Here is a 17,118-nt window from a genome sequence, read left to right on the forward strand (position 1 = left end):
AGGATTTCAAGAGTAAAAGAAAAATATCTTTCAATGGTCAAACAAAAAAATCTAACATAAATCCTTCCATATTTAGTAGCATCTGAAAAATAAAATTATAATTTATTCAAATTTAAGGAAAGACTTCACTGAGGAAAAATTTTAATACTCTCTCTGAAGCACTAAAAAGATACCAAAATATTGTATGTATTTCAAAGGATCACACATGCTACACAGGCACTATGGCCCCTAAAGCAATTGGAAAAATATACCAAGATTCAGTTTATTACTTCATCATTATAATTTTAATCAGTAGGAATTTTAATGTCACATACACTTTTTAAAAATATAAATACTTTTAAAAGCTGTATTTTACAATATGATATCAAGAACACAGAGCTGATACAGGTTGTATAGGTAATAATTTTGACTATGTAAGAAATTTGATCAGAATACTGTTGGTGAAAGAAAAGCACCTTCTTTTTAATCATTCATATTCAGCAACAGTGAAAATGCTCTATATATATGCATTGGCTCTGAATAACACGTTTCATTTCTGTTTCAAACCTGATATGCTATTACTGTTTTGATGATTACATAGTTCAACATAAAAAGGCATTCCCACTAAGATTCTCAATAATAAGCCTGATAAGGGAGATAACCTCCCAATCATAAAAGCTTTTAAGACAAGTATTATGCAAATAAAGCATGGATATCAGACTCACTATAATTGGGATTAAAAAGACAACTATAAGAATACTGCACATTGATGCCTATTGCGTTTTTGTGCGCTCATCTTGCATTCCCTGCCTTCGTTCCTCCTCTTTGAAGTGCTAAAGTGTATTTATACTAGAAAGTTATTAATAGACTTAATACGAGAACTATGTGTTTGAAAAAGCAAGACTTTCTAGATAAGAAATCTCCAAATATTTTCTATTTTATGTTTTTATGACCTTCTTTATAAAGAGAGTGTTTTATGTGCAACACCTGCAGACAGAAATAAATCTACGTTTCACTCAAACCCAATCGAATATATCAGATACAAAATATAGACATGAAGCAAAGTAATGATAGCAGCAGTGATTCTTGGGGGCAGCATGTGCAAAATCCAATATTTGCTATTTACATCACAGTGGTCAGAAGAGAAATGTGCCAAAACTCCCTTTCCCATTCCACTTGAACTGGTTCCCCACAATTGAAACAAACATCTCCTGTGACATTAAGTTGTCATCGGCAAGTGTGATCCCCAGTTCACTCAACCTTTTCTTCTTCAACTGGCCTTTTTGTGTGGAGGCAGCAACTAGTTCATTTACAATTTCACAATTGCCTTCGACTTGCTCAGAAAGGTCAGCTCTCGCATAAAGCTCCATTTTACCAGTTGCACATTCAATCAGCTCTTCTAGATCCACTCTTTCAGCTACATCTGCCTCTCCACTTGTCTGAACTTTAAGTGCTTTATTTTCTGAAGAAACAAACAAATTATAACAAATAGAGTTAAATATACAAACTAACCCAACTAAAACATGTATTTCTACAGTCTATCAGAGCTTTCAAGTTTTTTCTGTTAAGGATTCCAGCTGTCATCTGACTGGACTTCACAAACTCTCTGCCATAAGTATCTCAACAAGCAGGTGTCTTAGTCTTCAAGGTCTCCTGACTCTAATACAAGATTACCAATTTTGAATTTTCTTTTTTTATCCTAGATCTCATTTACTCAACAGACCTCTCCTGGATATTTACTAAGCACTGTATTAGAAGCTAGATGCAAAGATAAATAAAACTGCTCTTTTCCCTAAAGGAACTCCCAATCTAGCAGCTTTATAAGTGACTGCCTGTGATGGCAGAATTCTAGATGGCCCCATGATGCAGGGTCATCTGCCACTTGGTGTTATTTTCATAACTGTTAAATGGCAAAAGGACCTTGCAGATGTAATTAAGGTTACTAATCAGTTGATAACTCAGGTATACGTAACCTAATCATATGAACCCTTTAATAGCAATGTTTTCCCTGGCTGGATGAAGAAGAGAAAAGCATAAAGAGATTCAAAGCATGAAAAAGATTTGAAGCATGAGAAAAAGTTTAAAGGATGATGAGTTTAAAGGATGATGAGTAGACCTAGAGTTTTCTTTGAGGGAGGTCTTCTGTTGCTGAAATGGAGGGGGTTATGGGGCAAGGACCCAAGAGTGGTCCCTACGAGCTGAGAGCAATCCTCAGCCAACAGCCAGCAAAAAAAGTAGAGACCTCTGTCTTATGACCTCAAGGAAATTGATTCTGCCAACAACATAAAGGAACTTGGAAGCAGATTCTCGCCCCAGAGCTTTCAGATAAGGGCCCCACCCAGCTGATACCTCTTTCACCCTGTGAGACCCTAAGCAGATAACCCAGCCAAGCTCACCTTAACTTCTGACCTACAGAACTGTGAGGAGAAAAAGAACTACCAGATAGCTGGAATGGATCCTGAAGGATGACAAGGACTACTCATCATCCTTTAAACTTTCCTCACCTATGCCAATGCACAATCCTTCTCCATGACTGAGATTTCATAGTAATCTGGGTCATGGCTTGAAATTCATGAACTTCCCACTGTGTTACATCAGCTTTGCTGCCAAGAAAGACAGCTGACAGGGAGGTATTTAATTTTACAAATAAAAACTAGAGGTGAACTCCATGATCCCCTCCAGTCAAATGCAGCCTTCAACCTGGCACATTCATTTTTCTGCCTCCATCCTTAACAAATGCCAGCAGGAGCCACCATTGCTATCATATGCCCATCCTTATTCTATAAATTTATAGAAAGCCAAGCATGGTAAGAAGGTTACTGCAGGACCACAGAAACCACACATCAAGGCTTTGACCAGTTGACTAGTTGACCTTGAAAGTTTCTTTCACTCCAAGATTCCATAATGTTATAGCTTTATCAAGCTTCTCTATCTCCATGCCTAAGCATATGCTAGTTATCTTTTTTAAAGAGGAGAAGAAGATTAAGACCTTTAATCAGAGTTTAATGCTGAAATACAATAAATTAGGTCTGGTTTTTATTTTGAAAATTACTAAATATACCATACCTTCAGTTTCATCTTGGGCATTTTCTTGCAGGTCAGAGAAAATTGTAGGTTTCACCAAGACAACACCATAACCTTCATTATTATGTATGACATTACTCACCATGGATATTTTGGGAATGTCATAATGTTCATCTAAGAAGTCCTGTGACATTGAAAACAAATATTTTAAGGAACTGTCACATTCAACACTGCCTGCTTTAAAAATCTCACTTTTTTCAGGCTATTCTAAAAATAAAATAGAAAGTTATGCTTATTAGTACGTGGTAGCACAATCTGAGCTCTGAGTGACACAGCATTCCTTTGTCATTTCTGCAGATCTATAGATAACAAAGTATTCTCACAAGAGACTTCCAACCACCAACTATTGATATTATTAAAATTTACATACCGTTTATGCTTTTCAAAACCAGAAAACAACAGGAACAACATGGGAATTTAATAAAACATAATTATTTCTTAGGTAAAACCATTCTAACCTTTGGAAAGAGGGTGTCTCAGCAGGTGCTCACCTTAATGAGGATCCCTTCCTTGCAGTGATGGATCCCATTGTCACTCAGGGTGCACTTACTCCCAGGATATATTTCTATACCTGCACCCTACAAGTTACATTTTAAGGTAATGACAATCAGTTTAAAATAGGCAAGACTATAAAAGAAGGTTTGTCACTTCTTAGACTTTAATGCAGTGCAAATATAAAGTATTTTATAGAAAGTTTTATTAGGTATTTCTAATCAACACTTCCATTTGCTTCATTTCCAGCAAGTTGTCTATCATTTATTACTTTCAAATACCACACACACACACACACACACACAAAACAATGGCTAAGAGTTTCAACACTTGATTACTATTTCACTCTCTTTCATCTGGGACAAATCAGTTTTCTGATTCTGCCAAAAAACAGTTAACAATTATGTTGAAAGATACACTTATTAAAAATGACCATTCTCTCAGAAATACTCAGTTAGTTGGAGAACAGTGTTCAAATCTAGTAAAATATTGTTAAGTTGTAGATAGAAATAAGGCCCTATATTTTTAAAAGCAGACCAGTTTAAAAATATCCCAACCTAACTTGAAAATCGCTTCCAGGAATTAAAATAATTAATGGTCCCCACTACTACACACATGTTAAGTTAGTAACCAATTCAAGTGTCCTGTTTATACCTACAGAGTAACTAGAACAATTCATGCATGGCCCAATGCTCTCACATTGTCCCTTGGTACCACATGGTACCAACAAAAAAAGTAACAATAATAGGAATGATTTCCTGATGCTATGCTAGGCACTTTAGTAAGTAAAAATGGTTCGGCTCAAACCTCTATGATTATTTAAAAATTCATTTTTGGAATAATTTCATACACAATATCCTAGATGAAGAAGAGTTGCTATTAACCATTTATGACACATCTATTGCATGTATATTGAGTTGTTTTCCTAGGAATGGGAGTGTCCCATGAGAAAACATTTATTATTACTTTCCCCTTTAGGGATTACTAAAACATATATGTAGTGGGATGGTCACTACACACAAACCTAACTCTCTGTAGAGAGGTCAAAAGATCTGGGAAATAGGCCTTCAGCTAAGATTTTCAGTTTATAGCTATATACAAAATAAGATTTAGGGGCAATAACGTTAAAAATACATACACAATGAAATAGTTAAAATTAAATATCAAATTATCAGGAATCATGTAAAACTTAAAGAGAAGAATAACTTAAGCCACAGCCACTTAGTAAATGGGACAATCATGTTCAAAATATGCTATGAAGCTGAACAGATATTCAGTAACTAAAAAGAAACTGAAGAGGCTGCCACTTCTAAGATGATGGTACAAGTAAAAACCATGGACATCATATATAAAACAAACATAAGATGGTTGAAAAGGCAGACCAGCTAGACACCTCAACACCTGAGGAATGACACCAACACATTGGTGCATTTCCTGGGTATTCTTTTTGCCTTATATTCCCAGACATGAAGCTAAAGAAGCTGGCAATCCATAAGTGCCGAACAGACCAGAAATGCCTCCCTAAAAGCCTGCTCTCTTTAGCCAAAGGACCAGGCAAGCCTAGAAGGACAGAAAACCTTGAAACAATAACAGCTCTATTCTATCCAAACACGATAGGAAAAAAACTGGCCAACCCTCACCCATGCTGGCAAGTGCCAAGGGGAGCCTAGACTTCCACCCTCTTGAGGCTATGACTAGGCACCCCAACACCCACACTGGGATTTTCAGTTAAGGCCAAGGATTTTCATCCCCACCAGCTAGTAACAAGGCCCTCCCATTTGTGGAGACTACATATGGGACCTGCACTTGTATCCCCAACTAATAATAACAAGGTGCCACACCCCTTTCCTACTGGAGTGGTGTCAGAGCAGGCCCAGTGGAGGGTCTAAGACTTTCACCACTGCCAGTGGTAACAAGACCACTGAGATGTGCCAGAGCATCAGTGGAGACATGTAAGAAGCTGGAATTCTCACCCCCACCCAGCAGTAAGAAGGATCTTCCCTACTCAACTTGGATGTCAATGGAAGCCAAATGGGGAACTTGGACTTCTACCTCCACCTGGCAGTAACAAGGGTAAGAGAAACCCAGCTAAAACAGAAGATGCAGATTCTCATAGTATAATATAAAATGTCCAGGTTTCAGTGGAGAATCACTTCTCATACCAAGTGCCAAGAAGATGTCAAACTTAATAAGATAATCAGTAAAAACCAAAACCAAGATGTCAGAGATGATGGAATTACCTAACAAGGATTTTAAAGCAGCCAATTGCTTTAATGAGCAATTATGAATATACTTAAATGAAAAATATCAATAGCAGGCTGAACAACAAAATAGAAAGTCTCATCAAAGAGATAAAAGATAAAAGAACCAAATGGAAATTTCAGAACTGAGAAATACCGTAACTGAAATAAAAAGCTCAGTGGATGGGCACAACAGCAGAAAGGTGAGAACAGAGGAAAGAATCAGTGAAACGGAAGACAGAACAATAGAAATTATCTAGTCTGAACAACAGAGAGAAAACAGTCTGAAAAAGAAAAGTGAACAGAACCTCAGGGACCTATGGGACAATAACAAAAGATCCAAAATTTGTGTCATCAGAATCCTAGAAGAAGAGAGGAAGGGTGAAGCTAAAAAAAATTCAAAGAAGAAATAGCTAAAAATTCCCAAATTTGGCAAGAGACATTAAGCCTACAGACTCAAGAAGCTGAGAAAACCCCAAATGGGATAAGCTCAAAGAAATCCATTTCAAGATACATCATAATTAAACATAACACTGTCTAACGTGGTCTAATGTGTCTATAAGTTTGAAAAGGAAATACTGAAGATAATTATATTACAGACAGGGGATGGTAAAGAGACGTTAAGGGAGGTCAAGTTTCTAAACTTCACTCAAACTGGTGAAATAACATCAGTAAACTGTGGTAAGTTATGTACATATAATGCAATACCTAGAGCAACCACTTAAAAAACCATACAAAGAGATATACTCAAAAACAAATGGAATTCTAAAAAATGTTCAGGTAACCCACAGGATGGCAAAAATATTAAAATGAAAAACAGAATAGAAAACAAAAAATAAAATGGCAGAATAAAGACTTAACATCAATAGTTACACTAAATGTAAGTGGTCTAAATACACCAATTAAATGACAAAGACTGGCAAAGTGGATTAAAAAATAAGATCCAACTATATGCTGTCTACAATTCACTTGAAACAGAACAATAAAGACAGGATGAAAATTAAAGTATGGAAAAAGATATACCATGCAGGGACTTTCCTGCTGGTCCAGTGGGTAAGACTTCACCTTCCAATGCAGGGGGTGCGGGTTCGATCCCTGGTCAGGGAGCTAAGATCCCACATGCCTCACGGCCAAAAAACCAAAACATAAAATAGAAGCAATATTGTAAAAAATTCAATAAAGACTTAAAAAACGATCCACATCAAAAATATCTTGAAAAAAAAAAGATATACCATGCAAATTTTAATCAAAGGAAAGCAGGTGTGGCTCTATTAATATCAGATAAAGTAGAATTCAAAGCAAAAAAAATTACCAAAGATAGACAGTAACATTATATAATGATAAATAGGTTGGTTCACCAAAAAAAAAAAAAAAAAAAGCAATCCTAAATGGGTATGCACCAAATAACAGAACTACAAAATATGTGTAGCAAAAACTAATAGGACTGAAAGGAGAAAGACAAATCCTCAATTATAGTAAGAGACTTTAACAATCCATCTCTCAAAAATTGAAACAACTAGACAGAAAATCAGAAAGAATACAGAAGAACTCAAAAACATTATCAACCAACCCGATCTAGTTGACATTTATACTCAATAACAGCAAAATACACATTTCCTTTCAAAGGCCTATGGAACATATACCAAGACAGACCATATCCTGGGCCATCAAAACAAACCTCAACAAAATTTTAAAAATTGAAGTCATGCAGTGTGTTTTCTGACCACAATGGAATCAAACTAGAAATCAACAACAAAGATAACAGTAAAACTCCAAATACTTGGAAACAAAATAGCACACCTCTAAATACTGCATGGGTCAAAAATGAAAATACAACCTATCAAAATTTGCTAAATCAGTGCCAAGAGGGAAATTTATAGCATTAAAAGCATACATCCGAAAAGAGAAAAGTCTCAAATCAACAATCTAAGCTCTCATCCAAAGAACCTAGAAAAAGAGCAAAATAAACCCAGTGTAAACAGAAGGAAGGAAATAATAAAGACAAGAGCAAAAATAAATAAAATTGAAAACAGAATAGTGAAAATCAATGAAACAGTTGGCACTTTGAAAAAAAGTCAATGAAATTGACAAACCTCCAGCAAGATTCACAAAGAAAAAAGGAAAAAAAGAGAGAGAGACTACACAAACTATTAATATCAAGAATGAAACAGAGGATATTACCGCAGGCCCTGCAAACATCTAAAGAATCAGGGAACACCACAAACAACTCTATACATTTGACAACTTAGAAGAAGAAATGGTCCACCTGAATCCCCAGGCTGGTGTGAGGCCTAATAGGATGGGGGGCAGGGTGTGCAAGCAACACCCCTGCATGCAACATGGTGCATGTAGCAGGTGTGCCAGCAGCCTGCTGCCATCGCTGTCAAATAGGAAAGCCCTTCACCACTGACTGGGTCCTGGTCACATGGGCTGTATACCCTATGAGTGCATCCATTAATTCACCCAGCATGAAATAAGTCATTGAATAGCCCTATAATTATTAAGGAAATTTAATCCATAATTTTTAAACTCCCAAAAAAGAAATCTCCAGGCCCAGATGATTTCACTGGAGAAATCTACCAAACGCTTAAAGAAGAATTAACACCAATTCTGTACAATCACTTCCAGAAAACAGAAGAGGGAATACTTCCAAATTCATTTCATGAAGCTAGCATTACTCTGATAACAAAACCAGACAAAGACAATACAAATAAGGAAAACTTCAGACCAATATCTCTCATGGATATAGACATATAAATTCTTAAGAAAATATTAGCAAATACAATTCAGCAATATATAAAGAATTATATACTATGACCAAGTGAGGCTTATTCCAGGGATGCAAGGATGGTTCAAAATTTGAAAATCAATCACTTGTAATCCACCAAAAATTGATGCAGGAAAAAAGCATTTGACAAAAGCCAAAACAAATTTATTATAAAAATTCTCAGAAAACAGAAATAAAGGAGAACTTCCTTAATTTGATAAAGAATATTTACAAAAAACCTACAGTTAACCTTATACTGGTGGCAAATATGGTGAAGTAGGAAGACCCTGAGAACCTCCTCCAACAGGCACACCAAAATTAAGTTATTTACCAGAGTGACTATCAATGAGAACAACCTGATGACTAGCAGAAAATATTTCCCACAATTATAGTTATAAAGAAGGAACTGCAGCAGAGACCCAGTACAGTCAAGACCTACACCCCCAGGGTAGGCAACCCAAAAACAGGAATTAGGCAAAATGAGGTGACAGAGGAACATGTTCCAATAGAAGGAACAAGATAAAAACCCCACAAGAACTAAGTGAAGTGGAAATAGACAATCCACCTGATAAAGAGTTCAAGGTAATGCTCAAAAGATGATCAAAGAACTCTGGAGAAACCTGGAAGAACATAAAGAGAAGTGTAACAAAGACTTAGAAAATATAAAGAAGAACCAAACAGAGACGAAATACAATAACTGAAATGAAAAATACACTAGAAGAAATCAATAGTAGATTAAATGATACAGAGGAACAATCAGCTAGATGGAAGACAGAGAGGTAGAAATCACTGAAGCTGAACACAGAAAAAGAATAAAAAGAAATAAGGACAGTTTAAGTGGCCTGTGGGACAACATTCACATTATAAAAATCCCAGAAGGAGAACACAGAGAGAAAGGGGTAGAGAACATACTTGAAGACATAAAAGCTGAAAACTTCCCTAACCTGGGAAACAGAAATCCAGGTCCAGGAAGCAGAGAGAGTCCCAAATAGGATCAAACCAAAGAGGGACCATATCAAGACACATTATAATTAAAATGGCAAAAATTAAAGATAAAGAGAATATTAAAAACAGCAAGGGAAAAGCATCAAGTTATGTACAAGGGAACTCCCATAAGGCTATCAGCTGACTTTTCAGCAGAAACTCTGAAAGCCAAAGGGTACAATATATTAAAGGGATAAAAGGGAAAAACCTAAACTCAAGAATACTCCACCCGTGCAAAATAATCTGAAAAAATATACAGATATAAAACTGAATCATTTTGCTGTACAGCTGAAACTAAAAAGATATCATATATCAACTATACTTCAATAATCAAAAAAGAAGAAATCCTGATATCAGACACCAGCTAATGAAAGGCCAGCATACTTCATGGTCCACCCAAAAGAAGAGAAAGCCAACAGGGATGGCCAGGGACAGATCAAGACACTCCTGGACTGGAACGTGGTGGGAAGGAAGACACCCTGTAGGGACAGTGAGGCTAGAGAGGGTCAAGGAGAAAGCTGGAGCCCAAAGGATGCTTCCCACCATCCTGGCTACATCATTCCCTTCTTCCTGAGATACAACTCACATACCATGCAATTCACCCACTTAAGTTTAATGTACCATTCAATGGTTTTTAGTATATTCACAGAGTTGTGCAACCATTACCACACTCAATGTTAAAACATTTTCATCACCTTAGAAAGAGACCCTGTATCCTTCAGTTATTACCCCAATCCCCTCTTCCCCACCTTACTCCCAGCCCTAGGCAATCACTACTCTACTTTCTATCCATATAGATGTGGCTGTCCTGGACATTTCACATAAAATGACTTACACAATATGTTGGAAAAAAAAAAAAAGAATACTTTATCTGGCAAGGCTTTCATTCAGATTTGATGGAGAGATCAAAAGTTTTATAGACAGCAAAAGCTAAAAGCATTCAGCACCACCAAGCCAGCTTTGCAAGAAATGTCAAAGGGAATTCTCTAAGCAAAAAAGAAAAGGCCACAACTAGAAACATGAAAATTATGAAAGGAAAAAGCTCACCAATAAAGGCAATTAATTATACAGTAAAGGTAGTAAATCAACCATGTACAAAGCTAGTAGGAAGATTAAAAGAAAAAAGTAGTAAAATCATCTATATCTGCAATAAGTAGTTAAGGGATATACAAAACAAAAATGTAAAATATGATGTCAAAAAAACAGTAACTGTAGGGGGAGGGGAGTAAAACTGCAAGGTTGTTAAAATGTGTTTGAAATTCGGAGATCAGCAACTTAAAATAATCACATAAAGATTGCTATATGTAAATCTCATGGTAACCACAAATCAAAAATCTATAATAGATACACACACAAAAAAGAGAAAGGAATCCAAACATAACGCTAAAGACAGTCATCAAATCACAAGGGAAGAGAACAAAAGACAAGAAAGGAACAATAAAGAACTGCAAAAACAACCCCCAAACAACTAACAAAATGACAATAAGTACATATCTATCAATAACTACTTTAAATGTAAATGGACTAAACATTCCAATTAAAAGACATAGAGTGGTTGAATGGATACAAAAACAAGACCCGTATATATACTGCCTATAAGAAACTCAGTTCAGATCTAAAGACACACAGACTGAAAGTGAGGGAATGAAAAAAGGTACTCCATGCAAATGTAAATGAAAAGAAAGCTGGGATAGCAATACTTATATCAGACAAAATAGACTTTAAAACAAAAACTGTAACAAGAGACAACAAAGGACATTATATAAAGATAAAGGGATAGATCCAACAAGGAGATATTTCAATTGAAAATATGTATGCACTGACACATTTGGAGAATATAAAGTAAGAAATTGACAGTAACACAATAATAGTAGGGTACTTAACACTCCATCAATGGATACATCATCCAGACAGAAAATCAATAAGGAAACACTGGTCAGATGGACGTAATAGATACATAGAGAACATTCCATCCAAAAGCAGCAGAAAACACATTCTTTTCAACTGCACATGGACAATTCTACAGGCCACAAAACAAATCTCAAAAATTTAAAGACTGAAATCCTATCAAGCATCTTTTCTGATCACAATGGTATGAGACTAGAAATCAACTACAAGGAAAAAAATGCAAAAAACACAAACATGTAGAGGCTAAACAATATGCTACTAAACAAACAATGAATCACTGGAGAAATCAAAGAAATAAAAAAATACCTGGAGACAGATGAAAATAGAAACACATTGATCCAAAATCTATGGGATGCAGCAAAAACAATTCCAAGAGGTAAGTTTATAGTGATACAAACCTACCTCAGAAAACAAGAAAAAATCTCAAATAAACAATAACGTTAAACCTAAAGGAACTAGAAAAAGAACAAACAAAATTCAAAGTTAGGACAAGGAAATAAATAATAAAGATCAGAGCACAAACAAATGAAATAGAGACTAAAAAGCAATAGAAAAGATCAGTGAAATTAAGAGCTAGTTCGTTGAAAAGATAAACAAAATTGACGAACCTTTAGCCAGACTCACAAAGAAAAATGCCCAAATAAAATCAGAAATGAAAGAGGACAAGTTACAACGGACACCACAGAAATACAAAGGACCACATAAGACTACAAGGAACAATTATATGGCAATAAGATAGACTTACCTATCTTATAGACCTACCTATCCTCTAACCTAGAAGAAATGGATAAATCCCTAGAAATGTACAATCTCCCAAGAACAAAACAGGAATAAATAGAAAATATGAATAGATCAATCACCAGTAATGAAATTGAATCAGTAATAAAAGAGCTCCCAACAAACGAAAGTCCAGGACCATACAGCTTCACAGGTGAATTCTACCAAACATTTAAAGAACAGTTAACACCTATCCTTCCTAAACTATCCCAAAAAATTGAAGAGGCACACTCAGAAGCTCAAATTCTATGAGACCAGCATCACCTTGATATCAGAATCAGAAAAAGATACCACAAAAAAACAAACAAAAAAATTACAGGCCAATATTCTTGACAGTCATAGATGCAAAAATCCTCAACAAAATATTAGCAAACAGAATCCAATGATACATTAAAAGGATCATACACCATGATTAAGTGGGATTAATCTCAGGGATACAAGGATGGTTCAATATCCACAAATTAATCAACGTGATACAACACATTTACAAATGAAAGAATAAAAAATCATTTGATCATCTCAGTTGATGTAGAGAAAACTTTGGACAAAATTCAATATCCATTTATGACAAAAACTCTCAACAAAGTGTCCATTGGTGGAATATATCTTAATATAATGAATGACATAAATGGCAAGCCCACAGCTAACACCATACTCAGTGGTGAAAAGCTGAAAGCGTTTTCTCTAAGATCAGGAAAACATGACAAGGATGCCCACTCTTGCCATTTTTATTCATTGTAGTATTGAAAGTCTTAGCCCCAGCAATCAGACAAGAAATAAAAGAAATCCAAATTGGAAAAGAAGTAAAACCATCACTGTTTTCAGATGACATGATACTATCCATAGAAAATCCTAAAGATGCCACCGAAAAACTACTAGAACTCATCAATGAATTTGGTAAAATTGCAGGATACAAAATTAACATACAGAAATCTGTTACATTTCCATACAATAATAACTATCAGAAAGAGAAATTAAGAAAACTATCCCATTTACAATCACATCAAAAAGAATACCTAGGAATAAATCTAACTAAGGAGGTAAAAGACCTATATTTATGGGACTTCCCTGGCGGTCCAGTGGTCAAGACTCCGTGCTTCCACTGCAGGGGGCATGGATTCAATCCCTGGTCAGGGAACTAAGATCCTGCATGATGCATGGTGCAGCCAAAAAAAAAAAAAAAAAAAAGACCTATACTTAGAAAACTTAAAAAACTGATAAAAGAAATTGAAGATGACACAAACAGATGGAAAGATATACTGTGCTCATGGATTGGAAAAATACTGTTAAAATGATCATACTACTCAAGGCACTCTACAGATTCAAAGCAATTCCTATCAAAATACCAATGGCGTTTTCCATAGAACTAGAATAATTCTAAAATTTGTATGGAAAAACAAAGGACCCCAAATAGCCAAAACAATCTTGAGAAAGAACAACAAAACAAGAGGTATCATGCTCCCTGACCTCAAACTATACTACAAAGCTACAGTAATCAAAACAGTATGGTACTGGCACAACAGACACATAGATCAATGGTACAAATAGAGAGACCATAAATGAACCCCACCATCTTGACAATTAATCTACAATAAAAAGAGGCAAGAATATACAATGGAGAAAAGACAGCCTCTTTAACAGATGGTGTTGGGAAAACTGGACAGCTACACACAAAAGAATCAAACTACACTACTTCTGGAAGAAAACAATGCCAGTGCCCTCTTTTACATTGGTCTGAGCAATATTTTTTAGATATGTCTCCTTAGGCAAGGGAAACAGAAGCAAAAATAAAGAAATGGGACTACATCAAACTAAAAAGCTTTTGCATAGCAAAGGAAATTATCAAGAAAACAAAAAGGCTGCCTACTGAATGGGAGAAGATATTTGCTAACAGTATATCAGATAAGGGGTTAATATCCAAAATATACAAAGAACTCATACAGCTCAACATAAAAACAAAACAAAACAACCGGATTTAAAAATGGATCCTAATAGACATTTTACCAAAGAAGACATAGAGATGGTCAACATGCACATGAAAAGGTGCCCTGATAACTAATCATCAGGGAAATGCAAATCAAAATCACAATGAGATATCACCTCACACCTGTTAGAATGGCTATTATCAAAAAGACAATAAGCAGTAAGTGTTGCAAGGATGTGGAGAAAAGGAAATCGTAGTACACTGTCGGTAGGAATGTAAATTGGTGCAGCCTCTATGGAAAACAGTAAGGAGAGTCCTCTATAAATTAAAAACAGACCTACCATACAATCCAGTAATTCCACACCTGGGTATTTATATGAGAATACGAAAACACTGATTCAAAAAAATATACATACCTCAAAAAGGTGTATGTTCGTTGCAGCATTATTTACAATAGCCAAGATATGGAAGCAACCTAAGTGCCTAACAACAGATGAATGGATAAAGAAGATGTAGTGTCACACACACACACACACATGCACACACACAAATGGAATATTACTCAGCCATAAAAAAGAATGAAATCTTGCCATTTGCGATGACTAAGATGGACCTAGACAGTATTATGCGAAGTGAAATAAGTTAGACAGAGAAAGACAAATAGTGTGTGATTTCACTTATATGTGGAATCTAAAAAACAAAACAAACAAACAAAACAGAAACAAAGTCATATATGCAGAGAACAAACAGGTGGTTGCCAGAGGGAAGAGCGGATGGGGAATTAAAAAAAAGGTAATGATGTGAGGTAATGAATGCTTGACTGTGATGATCATTTCATAATGTATATTTATATGAAACCATCACATTGGACATCTTAAATATATAAAATTTCTGTCAATTACACCTCAATAAAGCTGAAAAAGGATTTTTTTTAATTCTTAAAAAAGCACTAAGCCCATGCGCCACAACTACTGAGCCTGCGCGTCTGGAGCCTGTGCTCCGCAACAAGAGAGGCCGCGATAGTGAGAGGCCCGTGCACCGCGATGAAGAGTGGCCCCCGCTCGCCGCAACTAGAGAAAGCCCTCGCACAGAAACGAAGACCCAAAACAGCCATAAATAAATAAATAATAATTAATTTAAACAAAACAAAACAAAACAAAAACATTTGGGCTTCCCTGGTGGCGCAGTGGTTGAGAATCTGCCTGCCAATGCAGGGGACACGGGTTTGAGCCCTGGTCTGGGAAGATCCCACATGCCGCGGAGCAACTGGGCCCGTGAGCCACAATTACTGAGCCTGCGCGTCTGGAGCCTGTGCTCGGCAACAAGAGAGACCGCGATAGCGAGAGGCCCACGCACCGCAATGAAGAGTGGCCCCCACTTGCCACAACTAGAGAAAGCCCTCGCACAGAAACGAAGACCCAACACAGCCATAAATAAATAAATAAATAAAAATTTAAAAAAAAAAAAAAAAAGCAAAAAACACCTTATACTTAACAGTCCAATACTGAATACAGTCCCCCAATATCAAGACCAAGGTAAGGATATCTACTCTCACCACTCTTATTCAACGTAATGCTGGAAGTTCTTGTCAGTGCCATAAGGCAAGAAAAGGAAACCAAAGGCAGACTGGAAAGGAAGAAATAAATTGTCTCTATCTGTAGATGACATGACTATCTACATAGAAAAATCCCATGAAATCTATGAAAACACTCCTAGAACTAATAAGAAGGTTCAGCAAGGTCACAGGATATAAACAAACATACAAAAATCAATTGTATCTCAATATACTAGCAATAAGCACAATAAATTAAAAATACAATATCACTTACAATGAAATGTTTAGGTACAAATCTATAAAAACACATACAAGACTTGTGTTGTAACTACACAATGCTGATGAAAGAAATCAAAGATCTAAATAAATGGAGAGACATATCATGTTCACAGATGGGAAGACTCAACGTAAAAAAAGATGTCCATTCTCCCCAAATTGATCTATATAGGTTTATTGAAAGTCCTATTAAAATCTTAGCAAGACTTTTTGTAGATACAAACAAGATATTTCTAGAATTTATATTGAAAGGCAAGGGAACTATAATAGCTGAAATAATTTTAAAAAAAAAAGACAAGTGAGAGTGGGAGGAATTATTCTACCAGAAAACCCAGAAATTGGCCCACAAAAACATACTCAAATTATTTTTGATAAAAATACAAAACCAATTTATTTAAGGATACACTTTTCAAGAAATGGTGCAGTCACCACTGGACATCCATAAGCAAATAAATGAACTTTGACCTAAAACTCACCTTATACCAAAATTAACTCAGAAATGGTTCATGACCTTAAATGTAAAATGAAAACTGTAAAATTGAAAAAAAAAAAAGGAGAAAATTTTTGCACCCTAGGGCTAGACAAAGAGTTCTTACACATAAAAGTAAAAATTGATAAATTGGGCTTCATCAAATTTTAAAACTTTGCTCTGTAAAAGCCCATGTGAAAATGATGAAAAAACAAGCTACAAGCTAGCATAAGATATCTGTAAATGACATACCCAACTGGGGATTCATATCTAGAATTTATAAAGAACTCTTAAAACTCTACAGTAAAAAAGAACAAACAATCCAATTAGAAAATGGACAGGGCTTCCCTGGTGGCGCAGTGGTTGAGAATCTGCCTGACAATGCAGGGGACACGGGTTCGAGCCCTGGTCTGGGAAGATCCCACATGCCACGGAGCAACTAGGCCCGTGAGCCACAATTACCGAGCCTGCGCGTCTGGAGCCTGTGCTCCGCAACAAGAGAGGCCGTGATAGTGAGAGGCCCGCACACTGCGATGAAGAGTGGTCCCCACTTGCCGCAACGAGAGAAAGCCCTCGCACAGAAACGAAGACCTAATACAGCCAATAAATAAATAAATTAAATAAATAAATTAAAAAAAAAGAGTGTCCATCTCCATAAAAAAG

At 36.0% G+C, this 17,118-nt stretch overlaps 1 protein-coding gene across 1 annotated transcript in view; it reads right to left on the reverse strand.

Moving 5' to 3' along the window:
• Window positions 1–1,038: 1,038 nt before the first annotated feature.
• SHCBP1 (SHC binding and spindle associated 1) overlaps window positions 1,039–17,118 on the reverse strand; it is a 37,615-nt gene continuing 21,535 nt past the window's right edge. Inside the window, exons 11-13 of the mRNA XM_059903748.1 lie at window positions 3,555–3,641; window positions 3,046–3,187; window positions 1,039–1,441 (exon numbers count right to left, since the gene is read on the reverse strand). Coding sequence (XP_059759731.1) covers window positions 1,116–1,441; window positions 3,046–3,187; window positions 3,555–3,641 — 555 coding nt within the window. The 3' untranslated portion in view covers window positions 1,039–1,115. The remainder of the gene's footprint in view (window positions 1,442–3,045; window positions 3,188–3,554; window positions 3,642–17,118) is intronic.

The sequence above is a fragment of the Balaenoptera ricei genome, chromosome 19 (genome assembly GCF_028023285.1).
Source record: "Balaenoptera ricei isolate mBalRic1 chromosome 19, mBalRic1.hap2, whole genome shotgun sequence".
NCBI classification, from domain to species: domain Eukaryota; kingdom Metazoa; phylum Chordata; class Mammalia; order Artiodactyla; family Balaenopteridae; genus Balaenoptera; species Balaenoptera ricei.